Genomic DNA, 27,708 nt, shown 5'->3' with positions numbered 1-27,708 from the left:
CCTCTGGTTAACGGGCAGTGATGCTGCCGTGTCCTATCCATAGACCCCCTGGGCCCCTCTGGGAGAACCGAGGATGCCGAAGCCCAGCGAGAGCAGCTCTACTTCCAGAGCCGGATCTATGTGGCTATGAACCAGCGGCTGCAGCAGGCGGGTGCCCAGTTGGAGCAGAAGCGTGCAGACCTGCAGCAGGCGGGCGAGGAACTGGAGCGGGACATCAGCCAGGTGGGCCACGTGGCTCTGCCCAGCACTGCAGCCGCCTCCTTGGGATAACCTGGCCCACTGGAACCTCGGGTCCTCCACTCAGCATCTGGCCTGGCACACCTCACCTGACATCTGGCCCCTGGGTCCCAGAAGCAGATTTCTGGCTCTCTGTTCTGCGGCCTAGGCAAGCCCTGGCACCCAGAGACTCCAGGGCTCACAGCTTGTCCAGTCGATGTGGGGCCTCACTGTGCATAGACCCCTCCCTGAGGATGGGATCTGGGTTGTGCACAGGCCCCTTGCCCTGAGGAGCACAGACTGGACTTCCTTCGAGGCTCGGGGGCCCAGGGCCGTCAATCCGTCCTCCCCTCCCTTCCTCTGGCAACCCTGTTTCACTGACCAATCAGACTGAGCTGGTGGGACCCACCCTTCTGGTTCTGCCATCTCCATGTGAATTGGTGGGGGCCCAGAGGTTCCAGAAGAGTGTGTGTGTTCAGTGTCCTCCCCAGCCCATGGTGGCTCTGGTTGTGTGAGGAGCAGTGGCCCTCAGGGTGAGTGCCACCTCTCTGGGCCCCTGGCACCCCATCTTGGGCCTGGGCGCTCCCCCAGGGCAGGCTCTCGTCTGTCTGTCACCTGTGGGATGCAGTCACATGGGGGTACCGTGAGAGGACGTGGCAGGCAGTCCCTGCCCCAGCTCTCACCCAGTGTCCTCCCTCCTTCCACCTTCACCTGCAGACAGGTGGGTAGTGGGCCAGGTGAGGACCGTGAAAAGGGCTCTCACCCTAAAAAACCAGTCCCGTGAAGACCAGAGCAGCAGAGGTGATGAGGCCACTGAGTACCTTCGACGACAGTCCCCCCATGGGCCCCTCCTTTTCAGGGTCCCAAAAGTTCAGGGCAGCGCTGGGACCCCGCACAGCAGACAAAGGAGACCTCACATATCCCAGGAGAAAAAGGTGTCTGCTTCACGCTTAGAGACCCTAAAACTGGAAACTTGGGGGCCCAGGTGTTGAGAAAGTGTGGATGCGGCGCCAGAAGAAGCAGTGGACACTGAGCAGCCTCCTCATCCAAGGGAGGGCACTCTTGCACACAACAAACCCTGTGTCAACCTCGAGTACACTTGGTTTTGGGGAGCGAGGCTATGCAGGCAGCACATGGACTCGGATGGAAGGTCTGCAAAGCCCCCTCCTGACCCCCACCCTGCCTCACCCCTCTGGAGACTAAGGTGCAGCCAGTTGGAGCGCGATTCAACAGCTGTTTATTAAAGGTGCAGTGAGACGCCTGGCTCTGCGGCCTCCTTCCGCCAGGTGATGGCTTTACAGGTGGGGGCTTTACAGGTGGGGGCTGTACGTATTTACAGGTGTCCTGTGGCACCTGGGATGGAGACGGCGGGGAGGGAACAAGCCAAGACAACCAGGCTCAGGCTGCGGCAGCGTGGTGAGGTAGTGCCCCAAAGTCAGCACCCAGCTCGCAGTGTCCATCTGCTCCGGGCCGAGGTCTGGCCTGGGTGCCCTGTGTCTCTCGGGTCAGGGCTTCACAGGAGTGTTTGCGGTCCTTGGACTTTGTTCCTCCAAGCTCTGGCCTCAGGCTGATTGTCCAGCGGTGGCCAGCACTGCCTCCTCCAGGAAGCCACTCTAATCAGGACCTCGGGCTCCCACCAGCCCAGCGGCTGTGTGGACCGCTGCTGTGATAGATGGAGGTGGCAGGGTGGGCGCTGGATAGGATGGGATGGCTCGGGCCCTGCCCCTGCCTGTGGAGAGAATGGCAAGGGGCAGCCAACCGGGAGGGTCCTCTGCCCCGTCATGGCAGCCGACCTGCTGAACCCAGAGGTAGCTCCCCACGGCCCACGTGGGGAAGCAGGCACACAGCTGCCAGAGCACAGCCTGGGACTCAGTACGGGGGCTTCCACTCCAGGCCCCCACAGCTTGGCAAGCTGGCAGCATTTCTCCATTTCCAGGGGTGGCTCGCCTGTGATGATGGGGTGCAACATTCTGCAGCCCCCACATTTGAGAAGGAGCTCAGAAGGCCACTCCCCCCTTCTGGCTGCTGATAGGATGGGAGCAGCCGTTTGCAGAGGTGTCTTATCCGCCCTGGAGAGGGGCCTTAGGGTCAGCAGTGGCTGTTCTAGCGCTTGCTCAGTCCCCATCGCTTTCCCAGGCTCGCTCTCCCCAGGAGGAGTACGTGGTGCAGCCTTTCCTGCGTCCTTCTTCCGAACCCTGGCCTGCGGGACGCGATGTCGCAGCGTGTGTATCTTAAGGAGCGGCAGCACAGCGTCCGAGGGGGGCAGAGGCAGGGCTCCTTCAGCACGTCCTCTCCACCTGGCTCTGCTCCCCTCCTCCCAGAGAAGAGACAGGAACCGGCACACTTCCCGGCCCCCAGAGCAGCTCGGCAGGGCGGTGTGACTGCAGATCCTTAGGGCGGCTGAGAGCAGAGCCGGGCTCCTCAGGGAAGTGGGATCGGCTGTTCGGGCAGGTGTGCTGGCCCCTGGGAGGAGGCCACGCCCCACGGAGCCCGCAGATCCAAAGAACAGGAGACTCGGTGAAAAGGCAAAGACCTGGGACCAGGCAGGCGCCCGCGGGGACCACTTCCCGCAGAGCGCAATCCAGGTCCCGTAGTCCAGGCCTGGCTACCGGGCGGTGGCTAGGCCCCGGCCTCCCCTCCGTTTCTCGCTCTCCTCAGCCACGGCGCTCCCGGCACGCCTGCCTCTCCTGGTTCCTTACGAAGGCTGCGGGGACGCCCTGTGTACCCAGCTCCCCCGACCAGTTTTGGGGTGCTCCAGGCTCCCTGCGCGTGTCTGTCTGGGGTTGGGGCGGCCTTTCTGTCTGGCACAGCACGCCCCTCTCGCACGCCCCCAGCTGAGGCCGAGACCGCAAACAAACCAGCTAAGCCATAGTTAACCAATTACCCGGCCCTGCCCGTAATTACAGGCTTTCTCTTGCGCATGCGCAGCCGCCGCCCTCGGCTGGCAGGCTCCTGCTGCCGCCACCCTCCCAGCCCCTTCCCCACCTCGGCGGGCACTGTCATTCCCGCCCCCTCCTCCCCATGCGTTCCCCAGAGGAGAGGGGAGCAAGTGTGGTGCTAATGCAGGGCCCGGCAGGGCGAGGAACCCAGAAGGGCACCGCTGAGGACGGCCCTAGCCAGGAGGATGGTCTCCGCGCGGGCGCCAGGGCTTCGTGGGCGCCCCCTTGCGGTGACGCGCGCTCCAGCTCGTAGCTCACTTTCCTCCCGAAGCCGCCTCGGCTCAAAAGCAAGCGTCTACGCGGGAGTGCGAGGCCCGTGTGGGCAGGGGTGAGGCTCGGAGGGCGGGGCCCTGGGTTTGGGGGTGGCAGGCGGGTCCTGGGACCACCCTAGGGGCAGCCAGACGGTCCTGGGCCAGGAGAAGATGTTCTGGAAGTCCAGTCCCGGCCACTATTCCAGGAGGCTGGTGGGGACCGGGGTGGGGGCCTTCTCCACGGTGGAGTCAGCGGTGGCCGCCACCATGGGGCTGGGCACGTAGTTGAAAGGGGGGACACGGGCGGAGCGGCTGGGGGAGCCGTGCCGGCTGGCGGGGACGAAGGGGATGGGTGCGGGCGCCTTGGAGGGCGGCCCGTCCACGTCGCTGCCAAGAAGGGAGGTGGGGCCGCCGGCCGTGGCCTCGGGGGGCGCCCTGCTCTCCATGCTCGGGGACGTGCTGGAGTTGGTCTTCGCAGCCGCGAAGTCTTCAGTCTGGACCACGGCGTCGCTGGTCTTGCGCTGTGGTGGGCCGGCTGGGCCGTCCTCCGGCGGGGAGCCCAGCAGCGGCAGGGCGCGGGCGGGCAGCGTGCTCCGCAGGATGTGCGGGACGTCCTCGTCCCGGATGCGGCGCCACGTGGTGCCCGGCGCGGCCACCCTGGGCAGCGGCCCGGCCTCCCCTGCGCTGCTGCGGCGGGTGGCATCCGCCGCAGGTTCGGGGATGGTGGCATCCGGTCTGCGGGCCACGCTGATGTGAGGCAGGGAGGCGTAGCGCTTGACCGTCTCGGGCCCGGCGGCCGGCGTGCGGACGGGCAGGCGGGACGGGCTCTCGGAGCTGGTGCGCCGAGGTTGCCGCTCGCTGGGGCGGGGCCGGGCCGTGTGGGCCCGCTGCGGGGCCGGGGCCTGCCGGGAGCCTGCCCGCAGCTCATCACAGCGCGAGGAGCAGAGGAAGACAGCGGGTAGTGCTGGCCGGCCGCGGCAGGGCGAGGCAGCCTGGGTGGTCGGGTTGGTGGCTTCGGGTGCGGACAGTTCCGAGCGTCGGCGCCGCATCAGGCCCGGCGACTCCTTGATAAAGGTCAGCTGCCGCCGGAAACCCGAGCGGTCGGAGGATTCGCTGCCGCTGGAGCGGGCGGAGGCCACGCGCACCAGGCCCAGGCGGCCCCCTCGGGCTGCAGAGCCGCCTTCTGCGCCCACCCGGCCCCTGGGGCCTGGCTCCGGGGCTGCCCTAGCCAAGGGCGGCGGCCCCCGCCTGGCAGGCCTCTGCATGAAGGGGATCCTCACGGGTGACTTCTGCGTCTTGTGCTGCTTGGCCAGCAGGGCCCTTGCTGGAGTCTTGGGCACTGGGGAGGCCCTGGGGCCGGGCAGGGGCCCTGCAGGCTGGGCAGCAGGGGGTGACCTCCTGGGCAGAGGCTGGGAGGCCGGTGAGGTCTGAGAGGAACTTGACGATGGGGTCTTGGCAAGGCGGGCTGGTGGTGTGGCACTTCTCTGCGGGGGGCTGAGTGTTGCCAGCTCTGAGATCTTGCCAGGCCGGTGCAGGCTCCTAGACCGCTGCTGCCCTGGGTTGGGGGCTTTGGTGGGGGCTGCCGGCTGCACGGGGCTGAGCGCTCCCATCTTTCTTGCCACAATGCGGGAACCAGGGGCACCTCTGGGCTGTGCCCGGGTGGCCGGGGTGGGCATGTAGATCACTGTATGTCCCCGGAGCACCGCCGGCACCCCATTTGGGGCCTTCTGAGTGCCACGCGGCTTCTCCGGCCCGCTGCTGCGCTGGGTGAGGGCCCCTTCTGGTTTCTCTGGCCGCAGGGCACCACCCGCTTGGCGCTCTGCCCTTGGCCGACACCCCTTCCTATGCACAGTGGGCTGCAGGGTGGAACCCACAGACTGCCCTGTTGCAAAGGACAGAACAGAATCAGACTCTGAGGAGGCCTCACGTGCAGCCGCCGCTGCGGCCTGGTGCAGCCATGTGGCAACAGAGTTGGCACCCTCCTGGATGGCACGCCACTCGATGCTGTCCAGGTCTGAGGCATGGTCTGAGCTGGCCGCCTCCTCACCGCGCTCCCGGGGCCCTTCTGCTGCACGCGCCTTTGGCTGGGCCTCTCGGGGTGGGCGGCGCCTTGGGCCGGACACCTGGGGCTGGCGCCTGGGCAAGGCTGAGCCTATGCAACGCCGGAGCAGCTCTGCCTCAGCCCGAGGGCTGGGGCAGCCATCCTTCCTGCCCCCAGGGACCAGGTCCTTGGTGAGCCCTGGCTTGTGGACCCGGGGCCGACTGGCCATGCACTCGGAGGGCTCAGGTTCGCTGAGGGAGCTGGCGGAGGAGCTCAGGGAGTAGCACGGTGGTGTCTCATCTGCAATGAGGCTGGGCTGGGCCCGGGCAGGCGGTGCCGCCTTGGGTGCAGCCTTGGGCACAGCCTGCACCTCCTTCCTGGCACCAGTCGGGCGCTCCCTCTTGACCGCCCGGGGGATCGCAGATGCCCGCCGTGGGGGTGCTGCTGCCACTGCTGTGGCCGGCTCCTCATCCGAGTCATTGCCATAGAAACAATACACAGCCTCCTCGGTGGGCGTTGTGAGGCAGAGAGACTGCAGAGCCCCATCCCCGTGCTCCTGGCCTGGGCGGGAGCTGTCAGTGTCCCTGCAGGTGCTCGGGGGCCGCCGGAGGGGCAGCTCCAGCCCTGCCCTGCCACTGCCAGCCCCCCGGGGCTGCTCTGTGCTCCGGCCCATGCCCCCGACCCTGTGCCGCTGCCCAGCAGACTGCCTAGTGGAGGCAGCACGACCCACGGGCTTCTTCCCATCCAAACGCCCACCATCCTTGGGGGGTCCCTGCAGGGTCTCGTCGCTGAGGGAAGCGGTGCTGGAGAAGTTGACTGGAGTGCCCTCAGCCGAGTCAGTGCAGGAGTCGTCCTCACGGGCCGGGGCAGGCACCAGCATGTAGACTGGCACGGGCAGCGTGCGGCAGCCAGGCACCAGTGCTGAGGCCACCTTTCGGAGCCGGGCAGGCACGGCCCCACCCAGGCACTCACGCAGCAGCTCCAGCTCCTGGTCGGTGGACGCCGGCCCTTCCAGACAGCCACTGGCCTCATCCCGTCGGCGGTGCCCTGGGCCTCCGCCTCCCCCACTGCCGCGCTCTGGGCAGGCAGGGGGCAGCAGCCGCAGCTCCACGTCTTTCTGCACATAGAGCTCATGCAGGGCCAGTGCGCTGAGGCTGGAGGCACACGAGAAGTTCTCGTCGGGCTTCTCCACAGTGAAACGCACGCTGCCTGCGTCCAGCTCGGAGGGCAGCCGGCAGCGCTCCCGGCAGTCGGCGATGTCCAGGAAGCGCTTCACGTAACTCTCCCACTGCAGGCTGAACTGGGTGGCTTCCCGCTCGCCCGGTGGTGCTGGGGCCAGCGGTGGTGTCTTGCTGCGGCTCGGAGGCATGGTTTGCCCGGGGCTATCAGGCAGCTCACTGGGGCTGACCGTGCCACTGCCCAGCCCGCTGCATGGGTCACTGGGGATGGAGCTGGCAATGGATGGGCTCTCGAAGCTGCCCAGTGAACTGACTGAGCTGCAGCGGCTCAGCACCAGCGGTGTCTCCTGCACGCAGTTCTCAGAGGAGCTGGACGGCGTGGCATCCTCCACCCCCAGGCCCCGACCCCTCTGGGGCGCTGGGATGGCCATGGGCAGGGAGGCGGCCCCTGGGCCCCGCCAGGCCCCATCCAGCTCTGTTTCACCAGGGCCAGACTCCTCCAGCCCCTCCAGGGATGAGTCGCTCTCATCTAGGTCCCCAGCCTCACTGGGCCCCGGGCGGCCAGCTGAGGACAGTGAGGACAGCGAGCTGCAGCGGGACAGGCAGAGGGGTGCCTTCTCAACCACTAGCTTCTCAGGCACACTGCTCAGGCCTTCTGTGGACAGCCAGGCCTGTTTCCGGGCCCCAGGGGCCAGGGACCCCGCACCCGCCCTAGTGGTGCCCTCCAGCAGCGGCACGTGCTGGTAGGTGGGCGACAACTTGATGGTACGCACGTGGGCATCTGTGGCCTTGGCATCCCGGGCCTCAGGCTCAGCCTGGCCTCCAGGCAGGTTGAGGTCAAGCCGGCTGGGCCGCGCCTGACCACGTGGGGGCCCCTCTCGGTGCTCGGCCAGAGCAGCCAGCGAGCAGGGCCGAGAGTGTTCGCGAGGACAGTGCCCATCACTGGTGCTACCGCTGTTGAGACTGTCATTGGAAAGGCTGGCGTGGGCTGCCTTGAGCCGCAGCAGTGGGTGAGCCCGGCTGCTGCCTGCTTCCCGCCGCCCCCCCTCAGGCCCCCTGCAAGGTGAGCAGGATTGGGCACGGCCTTCTCGTGGGGCCTCCTGGCCAGGGTCCCCGGAGCTGAGGCTGAAGCTGTCGTCAGATGAGGTGTGCAGGGCCGAGATGTCCTCTACCAGCCTGTCGATGCGTGCCACCGCCAGCGCCAGCTTGGCCTTGGCCCTAGCTGCCACGGCTGCCTCTCCACCGGCCTCCTTCTCCACCTCCAGGCCTCCTCGGCGGGTGGGCGGGGCTCGGGCCAGCGCCTGGCCTTGCAGGAAGGGGCTGCCCAGGAAGAGGGAGAGCACTGCGGGGCTGGCGGGCTCTGCGGCAGTGGCGGCAGCAGCCAGGGAGGGCGCATCGTCGTCGTCAAAACAGCCCGAGTCAGAGGCGTAGTCCTGGGCCAGGCCGTCCAGGTGGCGCAGGGGCGGGAGGGGCTTCTTGCAGGCGGTCTCGGCCTCCGGCAGGCCCTGCTTCTCCAGGTGGTCAAGTGCCTGAGCCAGGTGCCGTGTGTCCAGCTCGGCCTCCAGCGCCCGCTGCTTGCGCACGTACAGGCTGGGCGCGCAGGAGCCCGGGGAGACCGCGGTGGCCGCTGGCTGGTACTTGGCAGGCCGGTGAGCCAGCAGGTTGCGCAGCGCGGCGGCGCTGCCCATGGCGATCATTTTGTGCTTGGAGTGCACCAGGTTCCGCAGCATGCCCACGGCGCCCAGGTCCCACAGCAGCTCCTGGTCGCGGGGGCTGCGGGCCGACAGGTTCCAGAGCGTGCCGCACGCGTTGCTCACTATGGTCAGGCTGTGCGACGTCAGGTGCTGCAGCAGCGTCTGCAGGCAATTGTGGTCTCGCAGCACCTGCCTGCGGGAGGCGGGGCGGAGCGCATCAGGCCCCGCCCAACCTGGACACCGCCCACCACCCTCCGCGGCCGGATGGGGAAAATCCAAACAGAAGATGCCCAGGTAACTTTGAATTTCAAAAACAGGGCTAAATTCATAGTGTAAGTGTATCCCAAACATTGGATGGGATGTACTTGTGCCAAAGCTTTTACTAGTATCAAACTATTAAACAGTACATAGAAAAGAAATGCAAAAAAAGCAAAATGGCTGTCTGGGGAGGCCTTACAAATAGCTGTGAAAAGAAGAGAAGCGAAAAGCAAAGGAGAAAAGGAAAGATATAAACGTCTGAATTCAGAGTTCCAAAGAATAGCAAGAAGAGATAAGAAAGCCTTCTTCAGCGATCAATGCAAAGAAATAGAGGAAAACAACAGAATGGGAAAGACTAGGGATCTCTTCAAGAAAATCAGAGATACCAAAGGAACATTTCATGCAAAGATGAGCTCGATAAAGAACAGAAATGGTATGGACCTAACAGAAGCAGAAGATATTAAGAAGAGACGACAAGAATACACAGAAGAACTGTACAAAAAAGATCTTCACGACCCAGATAATCACGATGGTGTGATCACTGACCTAGAGCCAGACATCCTGGAATGTGAAGTCAAGTGGGCCTTAGAAAGCATCACTACGAACAAAGCTAGTGGAGGTGATGGAATTCCAGTTGAGCTATTCCAAATCCTGAAAGATGATGCTGTGAAAGTGCTGCACTCAATATGCCAGCAAATTTGGAAAACTCAGCAGTGGCCACAGGACTGGAAAAGGTCAGTTTTCATTCCAATCCCAAAGAAAGGCAATGCCAAAGAATGCTCAAACTACTGCACAATTGCACTCATCTCACACACTAGTAAAGTAATGCTCAAAATTCTCCAAGCCAGGCTTCAGCAATATGTGGACCGGTGAACTTCCTGATGTTCAAGCTGGTTTTAGAAAAGGCAGAGGAACCAGAGATCAAATTGCCAACATCCGCTGGATCATGGAAAAAGCAAGAGAGTTCCAGAAAAACATCTATTTCTGCTTTATTGACTATGCCAAAGCCTTTGACTGTGTGGATCAATATAAACTGTGGAAAATTCTGAAAGAGATGGGAATACCAGACCACCTGATCTGCCTCTTGAGAAATTTGTATGCATGTCAAGAAGCAACAGTTAGAATTGGACATGGAACAACAGTCTGGTTCCAAATACGAAAAGGAGTACGTCAAGGCTGTATATTGTCACCCTGTTTATTTAACTTATATGCAGACTACATCATGAGAAACGCTGGACTGGAAGAAACACAAGCTGGAGTCAAGATTGCCGGGAGAAATACCAATAACCTCAGATATGCAGATGACACCATCCTTGTGGCAGAAAGTGAAGAGGAACTAAAAAGCCTCTTGATGAAAGTGAAAGAGGAGAGTGAAAAAGTTGGCTTAAAGCTCAACATTCAGAAAACTAAGATCATGGCATCCGGTCCCATCATTTCATGGGAAATAGATGGGGAAACAGTGTCAGACTTTATTTTTTGGGCTCCAAAATCACTACAGATGGTAACTGCAGCCATGAAATTAAAAGACGCTTACTCCTTGGAAGAAAAGTTATGACCAACCTTGACAGCATATTCAAAAGCAGAGACATTACTTTGCCAACAAAGGTCCGTCTAGTCAAGGCTATGGTTTTTCCAGTGGTCATGTATGGATGTGAGAGTTGGACTGTGAAGAAGGCTGAGCGCCAAAGAATTGATGCTTTTAAACTGTGGTGTTAGAGAAGACTCTTGAGAGTCCCTTGGACTGCAAGGAGATCCAACAGTTCATTCTGAAGGAGATCAGCCCTGGGATTTCTTTGGAAGGAATGATGCTAAAGCTGAAACTCCAGTACTTTGGCCACCTCATGCGAAGAGTTGACTCATTGGAAAAGACTGTGATGCTGGGAGGGATTGGGAGCAGGAGGAGAAGGGGATGACAGAGGATGAGATGGCTGGATGGCATTACTGACTCGATGGACCTGAGTCTGAGTGAACTCTGGGAGTTGGTGATGGACAGGGAGGCCTGGCGTGCTGCGATTCACGGGGTCACAAAGAGTCCGACAAGACTCAGCGACTGATCTGATCTGATTAAACTATTAATTCATTAATAATACTCATTTAAAATGAAATTTAGTTAACTCATTTTATTAAAATTTTTATTCTATAATGGAGTATAATTGACTTACAATGTTGTTAGTTTTAGACGTACAGCAAAGTGGTTCTGTTATACCTTTGTACATTCTTTCTTGGATTCTTTTCGCATCTACTAGATTGAGTAGAATTCACTGTGCTATACAGTAGGTCCTTGTTATTTTACATATAGTAGTGTGTAGTATATTTCATTATATACCTATGCTAGAGGTTTTTGTTTCTATTTATTATAGCATTAGTAGTAGATGAAATGTTTTATTTTGCTTGATAAGACTTTTTTTTCTGTCCACTCCATGACTTGTAAGATCTTATTTCCCCCACCAGGGATGACTGAACCTGGGCCCTTGGTAATGAAAGCACACCAGGGAATTCTCTACTGGGGTAAGATCATTAGCACAAGTATATCCCATGTAATTGGAGATGTGAATGGCAACCCACTCCAGTATTCTTGCCTGGAAAACTCCATGGACAGAGGAGCCTGGAGGTCTATACTCCATGGGGTTGCAAAGAGTCAGACACAGCTGAGCGACTAACACACTTACTTATCCCATGTAATATTTGGGATATACTGAAAATAGTATTGGGGGCTTCCCAGGTGGCGCTAGTGGTAAGGAATCCACCTGCCAATATGGGAGAGGTGGATTCAACCTCTGGATTGGGAGCCTGGACAAAGAAATGGCAATGCACTCCAGTATTCTTGCCTGGGAAATCCCATGGACTGTAACCCACCAGGCTCCTCTGTCCATGGGGTCCTAGAGGGTGAGACACAACTAAGTGACTAAGCACACACACACACACACACAGATAGTATTAAAAGGAAACAAATCTAAGTGTTGTTTCTTAATGTTTTAACTAATAAAATCTTCAGCACAGGTATATCCCATGCAATATTTGGGATATACTGAGACATATACTTTTTAAAAGTTATGTACTTTCATACATCAGAAGCATTACTTATTAGTAATATTAATAAGTGATATTAATAAATAATAAGTTTTTATTGCTGTTTAGAAAATGATGCATTTTTATTTTAATAAATTCATTTAAAATTCAGTATAAGTATCCAATATGTTACATAGTAGGAAATAAATATGCTAATGAAGAATAGGTATTGTTTTACTTAATATTAATGAATATTTTAATAAAGAGCAAGTATTTATTATTAATGTTATTTAGAAAATTATGTATATTTTTACTGAGTTAATTTAAAATTTAGTACAAGTATATCACATGCAGAGTTTGGGATATACTTTTAAAAGTTATCTCTGTTCACATATTGAAGTATTGCTTATTGTTAATGTTACCTAGTAAGTTACTTATTACATAGTGAATAACATTTTAATAAATAACAAGTATTATTATTATTACTTGAATATTATGTTTATTTCTACAAAACTAGTTTAAAATGTAGTACAAGTATATCCCATGCAGTATTGGGGATGTATTTATACTAAAAATAGCACCTGGGGGTCATCTAGATGACTCATTGGCAGGAGAAGGCAAGGCTCCCCCGGGAGTTTACTGCAGAGGGGGAGCTGCCAGCCCCACCCCCGTACCCCCACTCCCTCCCCCACCTCTTTACCCCCAGCCCTGCTCCAGTGCCCCTTACACCTCCTTCCTCCACCCCACAGCACCCCCTCTCCTTCCCCCTGCCACTTCTTTCCCCAAGCCCCACCCCAGTGCCCCCCACACCTCATTCCTCTGACCCCAGCATTCCCTACTCCCTTCCCTCCCATCCCCTTCCCCTGCCCCCAGCTGACCTGTAGTCCTCGCGGGTGGCGATGAGGCTGGACACATTGCGCAGGATGCCACCACCGCTCTCAATGATGGCTAGCGAGTTGCTCTGGCACTTGTAAGTCAGTGTGCTTACCAGGAAGCCCAGGGCACCATCCACCTGGCAGATGGCCGCCTTGTTCTCCGTGCTGTGCGCCGAGAGGTTCCACAGGGCGCTAAGCACGCTCTTCAGGGTGGACTCCTGGGTGCGGGGCAGGAGTGGCAGGGGGTCAACAATGTGGGGGGGATGACACATCCTACTCACCAGGCCCTCTCCCCGGAGGCACCCACATAAGGTACCCAGATGCATTTTCAAATTTAACTAACAAGTAATGGAATCAGCCATGACAGGTTCTCTGAGCGGCAATGTTGGAAGCCCCAGGTGTGGGCCCATTACCAAGCAGTGGGTTGTCTGACTTGGTTTCCCCCTAGGTGGAGGGGCCTCCTGACTGCCCTGGCTGCCCCGCCCCTCAGCCACCCACCCGATGCCCACCTTGGTGGCTCGCAGGACGCACTGCATCAGGGCAGTCATGCTGCCCACTTCCCTCAGCACCTTCTTGCTGTTGATGTCGGCCCTCCAGGACAGGTTGCGCAGGATGCTAGACACAACCTGGGGGCGGGGCAGGGCAGGCAGGGTGGGCCTGGGCCAGGCTCCCACCCTTAAGGCCTGAAGCAGCTGGCACACGGCAAAGCCCAGGGGATGCCCTCCACCTTCCCCCGCCCCCCAGTGTTCCCACAGCCTCCTGATACCTGGTGCAGCTCCTCACTCTCAGATGCCAGCTGGGCCACAATGGCCTCCATGCAGCCCCGGCGGGCGCACAGTGCAGCCTGTGGGGGGCACAGGGAAGTCATGCCATATAGGGAGGACAGGTGGGGCGAGTGTTAAGCAAGCACTTGCAATGTGCTGGAGCTTGAACCCCACCCCCATCTTCACCACCATGGAGGGAGGGGAGCAGTCATTTCATTGCTCAGATGAGCCTGAGGCTCAGGCAGATGCAAACACTGGCCTCCCCCCAGCCCTCCATCCACAGCCCAGAGGCCCCCCAGTCCACAGGGCAGAATGGCCAAGAGGACGCTGGTCGAGGGAGAAGCTGGGCCACAGTCTCCCCGCCTGTCCCACAGCTCAGCGCTGCTCCGGGCCGGGTGAGGCCGACCCACCCACCCAGGCACCTTGTTGGCAACGTCCCCGAAGGTGAGGTTGGTGAGGGTCATGCCAGCGTATCGGCGCAGGGCCAGGTTGAGAGGGTCCCGGGTCATCTTGTGCATCTCATGGTCAACCTGCAGTAACTCCGCCACTGCCTGCAGCCCACCTGTAGGGGGACCCGGGAGCGCAAGGGTGGTCGGATGCCCCCAGCCATCCCGCCTCACAGGTCATTCGACTATACACCCTCCCTTCTGTTCCACCCCCAATCTGCTCTCCTTAAACCTACTTTTGAAGCCCGACTCTGAGGACACCTCCTCCAGATGGCTGGCTGGCAGGCTGGGCCTTCCCCCAGTGCCCTGTGCCTCCACGCCTGCTTCCTTTCCACCCTCAGTTTCCAGTCACACTTGGTCCAACTGCAGAGCCTTTGCATGCACTATTCCCTCTGCCCAGGTGCTCTTCCCCACTGTCCACCCAGTTTCCTGGGTCCCCTTCTGTTCAAGAGTCACTTCCTCAGGGAAGGCCCCCAAATTCCCAAACAAGAAGCCTCAAAACCATTAGACGGAGAACCACTGAGGGCAGGGCGGAAGGCTGTGCCCCGCCACGTCCCCAGGACGGACCAGATGGCATATGCTCAGGAGCCGTTGCTGATGGCCCACACACACAATCTTCTGTTCACTAGGACACAGGGTTCTCATGAATGTGGAGGGTGATGGTCAAAAGGTGCAGGAACCCAGACACACACGGCCCTTCCCCTCGCTCAGCAATGGGATCCTTCTCAGGGCTGTGAAGCGTTTTTGCTCATGAGCACACCAGTGGGGGCCACCCTGGGGAGCGGCTTGGCAACACAAACCCACAAGCTTCCAAAGTGACCCTTTGTATGTGTGTACACAGCAGAATGAGTCACGATACCCAGAAGATGGACAAAACCCAAGTGCCCATCACCAGATGATGGATAAACACAATATGGTCCCTCCACACCCGGGAGCATCACTCAGCCCTGAAAAGGAGAGAAGCCCTGACACTCACTACCACGTGGATGGACCCTGAGAACATGCTGCTGAGTGAGAGAAGTGGACACAGAAGGACACACAGGATGTGATTCCACTTATGGGAAACATCTAGAACAGGCCAATCCACACACACACAGGGTGGGCTCTTGGTTGCCAGGGGCTAGCGCTGGGGGAGAGGGAGTGAGAGGTTAATGGGGACAGAGTTTCAGTTTGAGAAAATATGATTTAAAATGGTTAGAATGGTGGGAGGTGGGAGGGAGGTTCAAGAGGGAGGGGACATACATATATATATATACACACACACACCTATGACTGATTCATACATGGCAGTATATGGCAGAAACCAACAATACTGTAAAACAATTATCCTTCCATAAAAATAATTGTTTAAAAAATGGTTAAAACAGTAAATTTTATGTTATATATAATTTACTACAATTTGAAAAAAATGTTGAGATACATAATTCAAAGTTAAGGAGGGTATCCAAAGCCTTTTTGCTTCTTAAAAATCCACTCCCAGGAACTCATATATACATATAGTGGAATATTACTCAGCCACAAAAAAAGAACAAAATATTGCCATTTGCAGCAACATGAATGCAACTGGAGATTTTCTGTGAAAGACAACAAAAGCCATATGATGTTACTTATGTGGAATCTAAAATATGACACAAATGAACCTATCTCCCAAACAGACTCACAGACACAGAGAATAGACTTGTGGTTGCTGACGGGGAAGGACGGAGTGGGGGGCTGGGGTTAGCAGATGTACGCTATTATGTGCAGGATGGATGCACAACGAGGTCCTACTCTATGGCACAGAGAACTATATTCAATACCCTGTGATAAGCCATAATGGAAAAGAATAAAAATATATATATATATAGCTGAATCAATTTACACCTGAAACCAACACATTATAAATCAACTATACTCCTATAACAAATATTTACCATACTATAAATTAAAACGGAGAAATCTTATAACCCCAGAAAGCACAGCCCAGGGGTCCTCAGAGTTGTTATGTGCCTGTTAAATTGCACTGAACACACCATGCCCACAAGAGGGGAAAAGGCAAATCATATCTTAACTTCATCAACACAGGTGACCTTTCAGGCCTCCTGGAGGGCCTCCACAGACCCCCTCCCCCAGGGGTCTGTGGAACAGCCAAGAGAGGAAAGCCTCAAGAGCTATGCGCTCTTGTAAAGTGGCCACTGCTCCAGATGCCCCCCGCCCTGCCCTAGAAAGGCTGCGCCCAGCTGCTCCCCCGCCCCTCACCCCACGATGTCGGACCATGTGAGACCTTAGGGAACTTCTGAGTGCTCCGACCACCTGCCAGGTGAGAAGTATGTGCCTTATTTTGTATTAATTAGAGTAAAACAGAGCAGACGAATGTCATTTGCACCCTTGGTATTTCTGTTTCCAACATTTCAACTGACCTTCGTTAGGAAAAAGATGTAATATTCCCAAACCTAAAATTTCACAGGGTCGCCCTGCCCTGACTACTGGTAGGTTCAATTCACCTCAGCTCCTGACTTTCCCTGCCCTGCCCCCATTGTCTGAGTCCCAGAACCACTAGGGCCCAGAGCCTGCCCTGCACTGGAGGAGGCCTGGAGACCTTGGACCAGATCAGAGGCGGGGGTTGATGAGGGACACTCACCCAGCTCATTCATAGCTCGGCGGTATTCCTCGTCAAAGGACAGCTTCATCACGGCGCAGGTGGCCTGACAGATCTGTGGCTCGATGGGCACCGGCGCTGTGGGCACGAGGACCATGGTCAGAGCCCTCCCACTCCCGGAGATGTGACCTGGTGGGTCCCCGCCCCTCCCTGTGGTCTGCACTCTGCAGGCCTGCCAAAACCACAGAGTTTTTGAAAGTGCTGTGCGCTGGGCTTGTGGGAGTCACTCCTGGAGCAGAGGGGCCTCCTTTACAGAACCTCTAAAGTGAACAAGGAGCGACCTGCCTCACTCAGCCTGGTGCTCAGCATCGGATATTAACTTTGCAATCAGCCACAAAAGCTGCTGCTGCTGCTGCTGCTAAGTTGCTTCAGTCGTGTCCGACTCTACGCGACCCCATAGACGGTAGCCCACCAGGCTCCCCTGTCCCTGGGATTCTCTAGGCAAGACACTGGAGTGGGTTGCCATTTCCTTCTCCAATGCATGAAAGTGAAAAGTGAAAGTGAAGTCGCTCAGTCGTGTCCGACTCTTAGCGCTGACCCCATGGACAGCAGCCCGCCAGGCTCCTCCATCCATGGGATTTTCCAGGCAAGACTACTGGAGTGGGGTGCCATTGCCTTCTCCGCCACCAAAGCTAGGAATCTCAAACTCCGCACTCACGTTTGGAGGGTTGCCTACAATCCATGGTTTCTTGAACATCTATCCCGCGGCCTGGGTTGTTCCTGGTTGTCCCTTCGCCAGTCTATCTTCCCAGGTTCCCATGAGACCTCAGCCAGCACCAGGCACAAAGCAGGTGCCCAGGAGAAGCCAGAGGCCCCTGACACCCCAGGGTGCTGCCCTGCCCCTCGGGGAGCCCAGGATGCACACTCACCAGCACCAGTGCCGCTGCCCTCAGGCCCGCCATCCCGGGCCTGCAGCCAGTCCCAACAGGTCTCGCAGTAGGCGCGGATCTGCTCCAGCACGTGTAACACGCGCATCTCCTTGCGTGCTAGCCCCTGGTCGGGCTGAGAGAAGACGATATTGTGCAGCGCTGCGTTGGCACGCATGCGCGCGTCCTTGGCTCCCGGAGCCCCGGGGGTCCCGTTGCGACCCCCGGCCCCGGCCTCAGTGCCGTGCAGGATCTGCAGCAGCAGCGGCAGACAGCCTGAGCGGCGCATGGCCACGCAGCTTTCGGGTGAGCTGGACATGGCGAGCAGCGTCCGCGCCGTGTCCTCCTGGTCCCGCGTTGCCAGCATGGACAGGAGCCAGAAGACCACCTCCACCTGCGAGAGGCAGGAGATGTCAGGGTGGGGAGGCTGCACTTCCCAGCCAGGGACAGTCCCCCAGCTTCTGGGGACTCCCCTTAAACAAGGGAGTCCCATCATGTTAGCCCTCGCTCACCCTAATACCCTCACCCTGCATCCTCCCAGAGAACAGCACACACATACATGCTACTGCAGAGACGCCCCCAGTCCGTGAGGGCCAAAGGCCCACCCCACCGGTATCACGGGTACTCTTAAGTCTAGCATGCCCTCCAAATTTACAGGACAGGTAGCCACACCTACGCCAGGCTCCAGACTACAACCCAGCCTCACCAAGCACTCCACCTCAGGGCGATCCTCCCACACCTGGATAAGCTTTATAGCCGCCTGGAGAGGAAGGGCCTTCAAATGCAGTAGGGGTGCAGGACCCACTTCACTATGTATCCCAACCAAGCCACCGCCATCCCTCCACCTCGCCTGTGAGCATCCCCCGACCTGGACTCCCCTCACCTTACTGTTGCCTGGCTGAGGGGCACCATCCTCAGGGTGCGTGGGGACCTCATTCTCAGCGTCCTCGTCCATGGGCATCGACTTCACTGCCAGCAAGGCCTGTGGGAGAGCGCCAGGCCTGTAGTTTCCGCCCAGGGGCACCATACAAAGCTCTCAGGCTGCCATGACAAAGTAGTGGGGGCAGGGTCTTGGGGGTCCCCTTAATGCCTTGGCAGTCGTCATCCACTAGGGCCCTAGCTCCGCCCCCCTGGTACCTGGGGCTCGGTCTGCTGCACTCGGTCCTGCGCGGACAGCAGTTCCTTGTCGATCTGCTCCAGACGGGAAGCACGGATCTGAGTGGGAGAAAATGCATGCTGTGGAAATCCTGACCCGTCCCGACTCCGCCCACGTCCCAATATGGCCCCACCCTCAGCTCAAATCGGCCCCACCCACTGTCATAGCCCCACCCTGGGCTCTGACCCTGGGCTTCTTCCTTAATGTGGCCCTCCCACTCTAAACCCCACCCAGTTACTTGTCTCCACTCACTTCCTGGCCCCACCCTTAACCCCCGGACTCTGGACCCGCTCAAAACTTAGACCCCTGGCTGCCCACCAGGCACACTCAACTTTCTGACTTGGTCCCGCCATTTGACTGGCAACGCCCAAGTCTTGTTCAGACTCAGTTCCTCGCACTGTCGGCCCCGTCCCCATCGCCCGGGGACTCTGCCTTCTGTGCTGGGTCCGGCCTAAGCCCCCTCTGGCTTTGTTCACAACCCGCTCTAGCTGTGGCTCTGCCACCTGCGACAGGCCCCACCCACAGGAGCCTCTGCTCTCTGATTCGCCCTCAGGCATATAACCCCGCCCTCTAACCCAGACTCCTCCCACAAGATCTGCGCTCTAATTCGCCCACTGCCCCGCCCGCGCCGTACCTGCGCCCGCTGCACCATCTCGTCCGAGGTGCCGAAGCGCTCCTCCATCAGCGAGCGGATGTGTTGGGCCTCGAATTCCAGCTGCTGCCGGATCAGATCCATCTGCATTGAGAACTGCTGGGAGGAGCGGACGGGCCCCGGTGAGGGGGCTCCCGGGAGAGGGAGAGGCCTCCACCTCCGCTCTATGCCTCCCGCCATAGGCGGGGCCCTGTCGACCCCGGGGCAACCCAGGGAGCTCACCGTCTCCACGTGCGGGAGTTCATCCAAGCGCTTAGATAGCCCCTGCAACTGCGAGTAATACCAGAGCTTCTCCTTTTCCTCCTTCTCAATCTCATTCAACAGGAAACACCTGGGGAAGGGCAGGTTGGTGGGCACGGGCTCTCAGGGCGGGAGCCGAGGCTTATGTGCTGTCTACCCTGATATTAATGATCACTTCTTGGGTGTCATGTTAAAAAAGTCAGTGTGGCAAAATCTCAGCGTCCATAGCACTCCCGGGACTGGGGTGGGGATGGGGTGCAGAAATTAATTGAAAGTTAAAAAGGCAACTCATTTGTAGACTGTAATCCTCGGAGAAAGGCTCTGAGGAGGTTAACACCTCTCCAATACTGGATAATCACCTTCTAGCCTACACAGGGTAAACTTGAGGCTCAGACTTCTTCATGACTTGTGCGGAGACACTGTTATTCCCATTCTACAGGGCAGAAGTCTGAGGCTAGCAGGGGCTAGGGTTCCTGCCTGAGGTCAGACAGCAAAGCATAGAGTTAACTCCAGCTTGCTCCAGAGCTGTTCTACCTGACCCTACACGACCCAGCTGAGCTAGGCACCCAGACCCTGCCTCCTCCTGGCCTCAGGCCCAGGTTTCTTGGGCAGCAGCCCTTTCTCCATAAAGATTGCCTTGAGTCCCCCTGGCTCCAGGCCTGACTCTGAGCCCTGGCACCGGACACAGCCCTGTCCTTGGCAATGCCTGTGTGTCCGGGACCCCTGGGGACGTCTCCCAGGAGTCTTCCCCTCAGCAGGAACACCCCCCTCCTCTTTGTCCTCCGGTTGAGGTCAGTTGGGCCAGGGAAGGGGGCTGAGGTACCAGCCCCCCTGGGGACAGTGGGTGGGGTGGGGTGGGGTGGGGGCAGGGCAGGAGGGCTCACAAGGTGGGTGGAGATCCCCCCCATCTCACCGTTCCCGGTCCAGTTCCTCTAGGAGCCGAATGGTGGCCCGGCTCAGCTCCCCAAAATTCTCCTTGGAGGGCCCAGAGCTGTGCACCGGGCTTCCCTCAGGGGTCCTGGTAGTGGGTTCAGGGGCCAGAGCTGGGGGCTGGAACTTGAGGTTATACAGGCTGGTGATGTCCATCTGCAGGGCTTGGTGGGCATGGAGAGAGAGGTGAAAATAAGTACCTCTCCCTTCCTCCCCTCCCTGCAGTATTCAGAGGAAGTCCCAGGTCAGTGCCTCACCTTTCAGCTGTTCCAGCACCTCAGTCTGCCCGGAGGACACCAACACACGGGCCTCCTGCTCTAGCTTGCCCTGTAAGTGCTGCAGGACCGCCTGAAAATGGAGGCAGGAAAGACAGTGGTCGGTGAGGCCTGGGAGCTCCAGGTCTGGCCATCTGTTAGATGCCCTCGTCCTGCCCACCCATGCCTTGTTTGTCCCTGCGCTGAAGGCCTCGCCTCGCCTCGCCTCACACCTTCATTCCCGACGTCTCTGTCTCCAGCTTGGACAGGTGGCTTGAATTATCCCGAAGCTCCTGCCGCAGGTGACTGTTCTCGGCCTTCAAGGCCTCCACCTGCCGCACCAGCTGCTCATAGGCTGCCACTGAGCTCGTCATCTTCAGCGCCTGTAGTGCCTGGGGCCACGGGAGAGAGGGATCATCTAAGGGTCTGGGGAGGGTGCAGCCTCTGACCTAGGTTCTGGCCCTCCCACCCAGCCCTGGGTGGGTCTCAGGCAGGGTGGCTGGATGTTGCAGGCAGGATGGTGCTGGCCCAGGGAGTCTGGGGGACAGACGACTTGGCAGATGGAGTGACAGACACAAGCAGGCCGGGACAACAGGAGACAGAGGGACAGAGCCATTGAACAGGTTTTCAGACAGACAGCCAAAGTGACCAATAGACAAGACACACAGACAGATGCTGGCCCTCACTGTGGGGGCTTCTGGACACACAAACGGACAGCCAGCTAGACAGACAGATAGCCTGACAATTTAATTTTATTATTATTATTAATTTTTGGCCACATCCATGACACGTGGGACCTTAGTTTCTCAACTGGGGATTGAACCCACACCCCCTGCATTCAAGGCCATATGTCTCAACCCCTGGACCACCGAGGTAGTCCCCAATCTGACAATTTAAACTTGCAGGTGGGCTTTCCAGCCCAGTGCCACCAGGCTCACAGACACACAGACAGAGACAGACAGACAGACAGATGATAAACCAAGACCTTCTCCTGAATGAGCACAACTGCCCAGAGGCTGGGTGGACAGACTGCCAGCTGGTCCAGATGATGGACAATAAGAATGCCATGAAGGTTCTAAGAAAGTGGTGGACAAGCTGATGGTGGAGCCCTGGCAACTGTACAGTTAGAGAGACCCAGAACCATGGGGGTCACCTAGGGGTCTGGAACTTGGACACCTGCAGCCCCCACACCCATTCAAGCAGCAGTTGGATCCAGAGTACCTCCCTGCTGGGCCCGGTGCCCCTCCGGTCAGCCCTCTGCTAGCCCCTCTGGCCCCCGGGGCCTCCTGCCCCATCCCCAGCACATGGCCACCAGTGCTTGCTTCTTTGTGTGTCTGGCTGTCCTTCCTCACTTGGCCCAACCTCCTCCGTCTGTCCAGCTGGCCAGTGCCTCCTCCCTCGGCTTGGCCCTCCTGACGGTGCAATCCCACCACCAGCCCCCTTCCCTCTTTGTTCCCTTCCCATCAGCCCATGCCCCCTCCCTCCGCCTTTGTCTGAGGCACACCAATGGCAGCCCATCTCCTCTGCCACCTCCTCCCTAGGAGCCCCTTCCCCAAGTCAATCAGTCAGCCACCCCTGCCCACGGCAGGGGGGGCCACGCACCTGCCCCCTCCCCTCCCCCTCTCCCACCTGGCCGCACCCATTCATTCGCTTTTTCACTCATTCTCCTCTCTCTCCCTCACCAAGGAGACCCCCTCACCCTAGGGATCCCAAGGGCACAGCTGAGCCTGGAGTAGCGGTGCAGGGGCTTGGCCCCAGGCATGACATGGAGTCAGTCCTTTCTAATCATTCAGAGGATCTACTGCATGCCTGGCCCTGTCATCTGACACCTTGTCACAGTCCTGAGCCTAGAGTCTCAGTGACCACCCTTAGACTGTTCCCAGAGAGAGAAGCTGAGCCAAGGGGGATATACCAGGCATGCATGGAACTCAGACACTGCCCTGCAAGTGCTCACAAGTCCAGGCAGTGCTGGAGGTATACCAGCCCCGCCCTCTTTGCAGGCCTCAGTTTGCACATCTGACAAATGGGGAGAACTCGATCTGCCAGGCCTGTCTTGTGGGAGATTAGACGGCCAGGTGGGATGGCTGTCATGGAGCAAACCACAAGTGACAGGCAGACAGGACAGTCCTACAGGAGACAGCATGCCAGGTGGGGGAGACTGGTGCCCGAAGACCACAGCCTCCCCTTCCACCGAAGTACTGATCCTGCCTATGACTCAGCCAGGGGTCCCAGCTGGGCATCAGGATGGACTGGAGTTGCAGTGAGACCCCTGGGGTCCAGCGGGGGCCCTGTGTCCTGGCAGAGACCACCACACGTGCCCACCCAGGGGGGAGCAGTAGTCCCAGGCATAATCCTCCCATTCCCCAAACCCAGGCCCTGCCTGCAGCCCCCTCCCCAGGCTGCCCTCATGAGCTTTTCTGGAATGGCCCAGTGGAACTTCAGACCTTTCACCCCCCTCACACTCAGTAGTTACTGCTGTGTCCCCATCAGACTGAACTTGGCAGCTGGGCCACCCCCCGGGCTCCCCCCTCTCATCCCAACCTGGGTCTCTAACCCCACACTCCCATCACCCACCTCAAGCTCTGCCCTGGAGGGACCCTCTCAGGGCAGCCTCACCAGCCCCTTCCTAGCCTCCCACGATCCACTTTTCACACAGTCAGAGGGAACTTGGAAAATCACAAGCTGGACTCCATTTCTCCCCTGCGCCAATGCCTCCAGGGCTCCCCGGGGCCTTCAGCATAAGCTGTGACTCCTTCACAGAGGCCCCACGTCACTGCCACTGGCAGCTCTTTCTCCCCCCACCCCAGGCCTTGACACATGCAGTTCTCCTGCCCAGACTACCTCTCCTGACTCCTGCCATCCCTCACAGTGCAGCCTCCTCCTGGAAGCCCTCCTGCCTGCCCTTCATCCCAGGCTGCCTCGAGGAACTGCATCAGACATCTCCATCACCAATAAGAAAGGACCTACAGCTGGGGGGTTGTCTGAATGAGCAGCAAGGGGCCGCATTTCCTCTGATTCAGCTGACACCCAGAGGGACGCAGCAGCATCCCCCTAGGCACACTGGCCAGCCCGCAGGCTCTGGGAGGCCTGGGTGTTGAAACCTGTGGGTGGGTGTTTGCATGGGACCAGCTGCAGCGACGCAGACGTCCAGCTCCCTGGGACACAGTTTCTCCTCCGGCTCCACCCTGAAGAAATGGAGTCTCCACATTGTGTATTTACAGGCAAGGCAGAGAGAAAAGGATGGAGACTCCTGGCGAGGCGAAGGCTGCCCTCCCTGCCCTCCACCCAAGGAAGGCGTCCGCTTACTCTATTTCATTGGGGTTGGGCTGGCTGCGGTGCAGTGCTGTGAGCTTGGGTCTTCCTCCCTCCGCGCAGCTACGCCAGCCCCTCCCAAGCTCCCAGTCTTCCAGGGCTGGGGCGGCCGCGGGGCCCAGGCTCCAGGGCTCCGGGATTTCGGCGGGTCTGGCAGGGGGCTCCAGGGCGGACAAAGCCCGGTCTGGGCCTCGACAGGCGGCGCCGCCTCTCAGGGCGCTGGGCGAGACCACCGCGAGCGGGGGAGGATGCGGGACGGATGCAGGCGCGGCGGCCAATGACGGCTCGGGAAGATGGCTGGTGCCATGGCAACAGCCAATGGCGGCCCGGGGCGGGGACCGCCTCTGGCTGCGGGGCGTCGGGCCTTCGCTAGGGTTCAGGGGGTGTGTGTATGTGTGTGGGTGAACCCCTCTAAGGAAAGGGAACGCCCCAATGACCATGACCTCTTGTCCTCCACTCCATTTCGGGGCGAAATGGCCTCTTAGAACCTGCTCTTAGAAGTGGCTGAATCTGAAGAATCTGAGAGTAAAGCATCCAGTCCTGGGTGTTACATCAGAATCTCAGGGTGGAGGGAGGGCAGCCCAGGGACGGTGGGGCAGGAAGCCCTTCCCCACGGATCAAGCCTGGCCTTGTTCCGATGGGTCAGGGCAGGCCAGAGCTGGGACACAGCTGGAGGGCCTCGAGGGTCCTGACTAGCATAGGGAGGTGAGCTGGGGGATGGGCAGGCATGCACCTGGGACCCTGCATTTCTCCCCGCTTCCTTGGCAGAGTGTGTCAGCGCCTCCGTGACTCCATATCCCTCCCCACATTCCTCTATCCCTGGCTTTCTCTGAATCTCTCTGACTCTGTCCCAGGTGGAATCCACAATTCAGCCTTGCATAAGGGAAGCCGGAGGAGGGGTAGGTCTGGGGTCCCCAAAGTACCCATCCCCAGCTGTATCAGATCCTCAATGAGTCCCTGGGGGCCACTTGAGGGTTTGACACCCAGAAGCCGAATCTGTAGCTGCGGCTCAGGCTGCCTGGTGCCCAAAGCTATGAAGGAAGCACTAGGGCCACAAGACACAGCTTCAGGACCTGCCTCCGTCTTCTCCTGGCTGGGAGACCAGAGCAAACAATCATTCACCTGGAGACCCTCCCATTTCTCTCTGTAAAATGGGAAGGTGGCTGCAGCCCTTGCAAGGGCTGGTGCGAGGAAGGCCAGGACAGGAGGGGCAGCCAAGGACAAAAGGACCACGTTGTTTCCTGTTGGGTGAGTTGCAGGAGGCCCCGTGTGCCCCATCCTGGGACGACAGTGCTGAGGGCCCTGAGAGGACACAGACCTTGACTGTCCCAGAGCCTCTAGAGCTGGACATTGCTGTCCCCAGCCTACAGGGCTCAGAAGGGGGTGCAGCAGGCAGAAGAAGTCCTTCCAGAGGCTGGGAAGGCTGCACTGAGAAGAGGACATGGGTGCTGGGTCCCTTCAGAATGAATCAGAATTGGGCATGGGATCAAGGAAGGGAAAAGCCTTCCAGGCTGAGGAAACAGCAGGTCTGATGCCTGGAACTAGGGAAAATCAGAGCCCACTCGAGGCATACAGGCTTCTGGTGGGGCCACAGAGGACAGAGGGTGGTGGGGCTGGACCAGGAAAATGATGAGGCCTTTAGAGCAAGGGCAGTCCCCATAGAGGAGTCCTGGGGCTGAGTGGGGGTGGGGAGAGAACAGAGCCCAGGGCCTCGGCTTCAGCTCCACCTTGACTCCCCTGTACAACCTTGGGCACGTCTCTCTCTGGCCTCAGTTTCTCACTTTGTTCACTGGGAGGTGGGTTGGAGAATCACTGCCCCCACTCCCATGGGATGAAGTCTTAGCTCCCCCACCCAGTTTCAAATAGCACTGTCCTTAACCAGAACATTAGAGCTGGCAGGGACTTGGAGGGTCCAGTGACTAGTCCTATCTTCATACACGGGGCAAACTGAGGCTCAGGGCAGGGAGCAGGTTGCCTAAATTCATGCAGGAGTCCCAGTAGATCCTCCCTGGGCATTTCTCACCACTCTGGGTGTGTCTTTGACCTGGAAGGCTAGAGCACATGAGGGCTAGATTGTTGTTGTTCAGTTACTAAGTCATGTCTGCCTCTTTGCGACCCCATGGACTGCAGCACACCAGACTTCCCTGTCCTTCATTGTCTCCTGGAGTTTGTTCAAACTCATGTCCATTGACTCAGTGATGCCCTCCAGCCATCTCATCCTCTGCCTCCCCCTTTTCATTTTGCCATCAAACTTCCAAAGCATCAGGGTCTTTGCCAGTGAGTCAGCTCTTTGCATCAGGTGGCCGATGTATTGAGGGCTGAGACCCCAAGGCAAAATGCCCTTGTCCCCAAGCCTCTGGAACATCATGTCTCTGACATCGCCCAAGACTTGACCCTGTAAATCTCTGAGGCACAGCCAGAATGTGGCATCACTGGAAATTCTATAACCACAAGAGCCTTCGTAACCCTCAGAGGCTCCCAGAACCCCAGGCTCAGTCTTGGGAGGTGCTGAGAAGCAGTGCCCAGGTCTGAGGGGGGTCCCCTCCCAGTCTCCATCCCTGCTATCATCTGCACCTCCTAGTGCACAGGGCTGTCTTCTCCCCACCCCCACCCCAGCACTTGGTCCGTTCACTCTTGGGCCTTCTGAGCTTGACCTCGAGCATCTCTGCCCCCTTGATTCTCTGCCCTCCCCTACTGAGCCTCAGCTGTGTCAGGGGCTGGAGACGGAACCAGAAGTGGCCCCTGACTCGGAGCTGGATCATGGGGGCATGGGAACAGGAAGACACCAGATGGTCATGAGACCACAGAGATGGGCTCAGGCTGGGTGACTGAACAGGGCCCTGACAGGTGAGGAGAAAATGCCACTGGAGGTGGGAGAGGGGTGGAGCCGGCCGGGCCAGGCCGCGTCCCCGAATCCCAGTCGCCTGACCGCGGTTCTGGGCCTCAGTTTCCCGGGAGTGGAGGGGCCGGGCGCGCGGCCCGTCAGCACCATGGATAGCTCCCGCCGGCCTCCTGGCTGTGTCACATGCGGGCGTATCCGCTCCGGGCTCAGGCTCCAGCCCAGCTCTAGGCATGACCTTGGGGGCTCCCCGCTGCATCCCCCAGCCTCAGTTTCCTCCTAAGGAGGGAATGATGGCTCCAGGATTCGGATGTCAGAGGTAGCAAAGCGCTCGGGCCCGGTGGGATGGACATTAGTATTAACATCAGCGTGGGTGATGTTAGTCATACGCTTGGCGTCCAGAGGGGGAAACTGAGGCCTGGAAAGGCACGGAGCGTGGCATGTCCCTCTACCCGCCTGTGCTTGACGAGCTTCGGCACAGCTCGCCCCCGCCGCAGCCTCCCTCTCCCTCCAGTCTCCTGGTCCGCTCGATGAGGAGGGGTCTGGAGGGAGTCTTTCTTAGAGGCTTTAGGCTGGGCACGAGTGACCGCGCTTGCGCAAACCCGGGAGTCGGGGGAGGTTGACTGCGGCGCGGGGGAGGGGCTTCTAGCCCTGCGAACGACCTGAGGCGGTTTCCCTGGCAACGGTCTCCACAGCGATCGCGCAAGACCCCAGACCCGCGGAGATTCACTGCGCGTGCCCCGGTGCCTCCTGATGCCACGACCACAGTCCTCGCGGTCCTCACTGCATTCCCGGCTGCGGCTCTACGCGCCCCAGCCGCGCCAACGGCCAGACCCCACCCGTTAGACCTGGATCCCCGCGGCCTACCTGGTCCCCAAAGAAGACCGAGTGCAGCAGGCTCAGCAGCCCCAGGAGCCCCATGGAGCTGTGGCCACCTCCACCAGCCCGCGCCCCACCCCTCGACTGCTGGGGGTGGGGTGGGAGGAGCGGACCAGGGCGTCTGCGCCTGCGCGGAGCAAGGGGCGGAGCGGGGTCACACATCCAGGCAGGCGGGGGTCTCTAAAGCCGAGGGGGCTAAAGAGGGGAGGCCTGGAGGACTCGCGCAGGCGGCGGGGGTCTCGAGGGCTGAGGACTTGGGAGGGGTGGTGTG

General features: G+C 58.9%; 2 protein-coding genes across 5 annotated transcripts in view; one reads left to right on the top strand and one right to left on the bottom strand.

Annotated features, from left to right (window-relative positions):
• The window catches only part of C7H19orf25 (chromosome 7 C19orf25 homolog), a 5,011-nt gene extending 3,538 nt beyond the window's left edge, over positions 1-1,473 (top strand). For both annotated transcript variants that reach the window (XM_024994054.2, NM_001075380.1), the window contains one exon: positions 44-1,473. In XM_024994054.2, coding sequence (XP_024849822.1) covers positions 44-270 — 227 coding nt within the window. In that variant the 3' untranslated portion in view covers positions 271-1,473. The remainder of the gene's footprint in view (positions 1-43) is intronic.
• On the bottom strand, positions 1,431-27,708 carry APC2 (APC regulator of WNT signaling pathway 2). Of its 3 annotated transcripts, none has more exons than XM_002689175.7 (15): positions 27,426-27,708; positions 20,641-20,799; positions 20,411-20,501; positions 20,137-20,317; positions 19,206-19,314; positions 18,966-19,082; positions 18,313-18,390; positions 18,059-18,157; positions 17,179-17,569; positions 16,292-16,387; positions 13,648-13,787; positions 13,228-13,305; positions 12,971-13,087; positions 12,465-12,679; positions 1,431-8,512 (listed from the first exon to the last, which is right to left on the bottom strand). In XM_002689175.7, the coding sequence occupies exons 1-15, from the start codon at positions 27,597-27,599 to the stop codon at positions 3,604-3,606; spliced, it is 6,954 nt and encodes a 2,317-aa protein (XP_002689221.6). In that variant the 5' UTR covers positions 27,600-27,708; the 3' UTR covers positions 1,431-3,603. The 3 variants fall into 3 exon arrangements, with proteins under 3 accessions (XP_002689221.6, XP_005209384.4, XP_005209385.2); XM_005209327.5 differs by having other exon boundaries at positions 18,966-19,079; XM_005209328.5 differs by lacking the exon at positions 27,426-27,708 and adding an exon at positions 23,714-23,951.

Source organism: Bos taurus, chromosome 7, assembly GCF_002263795.3.
Source record: "Bos taurus isolate L1 Dominette 01449 registration number 42190680 breed Hereford chromosome 7, ARS-UCD2.0, whole genome shotgun sequence".
Lineage (NCBI taxonomy): Eukaryota > Metazoa > Chordata > Mammalia > Artiodactyla > Bovidae > Bos > Bos taurus.
The sequence above is the reverse complement of the archived record's forward strand: the minus strand, read 5'-3'. Positions and strand labels throughout refer to the sequence as shown.

What these genes read in the sequence shown, in the direction of transcription:
- APC2 (XM_002689175.7), bottom strand. Translation starts at nt 27,599, where the DNA reads ATGTGTGACCCCGCTCCGCCCCTTGCTCCGCGCAGGCGCAGACGCCCT. An exon ending in GAGGAACTGGACCGGGAACG is followed by an intron (nt 19,315 to 20,136) that starts GTGAGATGGGGG and finishes GCCCTTCCCCAG; the next exon opens with GTGTTTCCTGTTGAATGAGA. An exon ending in TGCAGCAGACCGAGCCCCAG is followed by an intron (nt 18,158 to 18,312) that starts GTACCAGGGGGG and finishes GCTCTCCCACAG; the next exon opens with GCCTTGCTGGCAGTGAAGTC.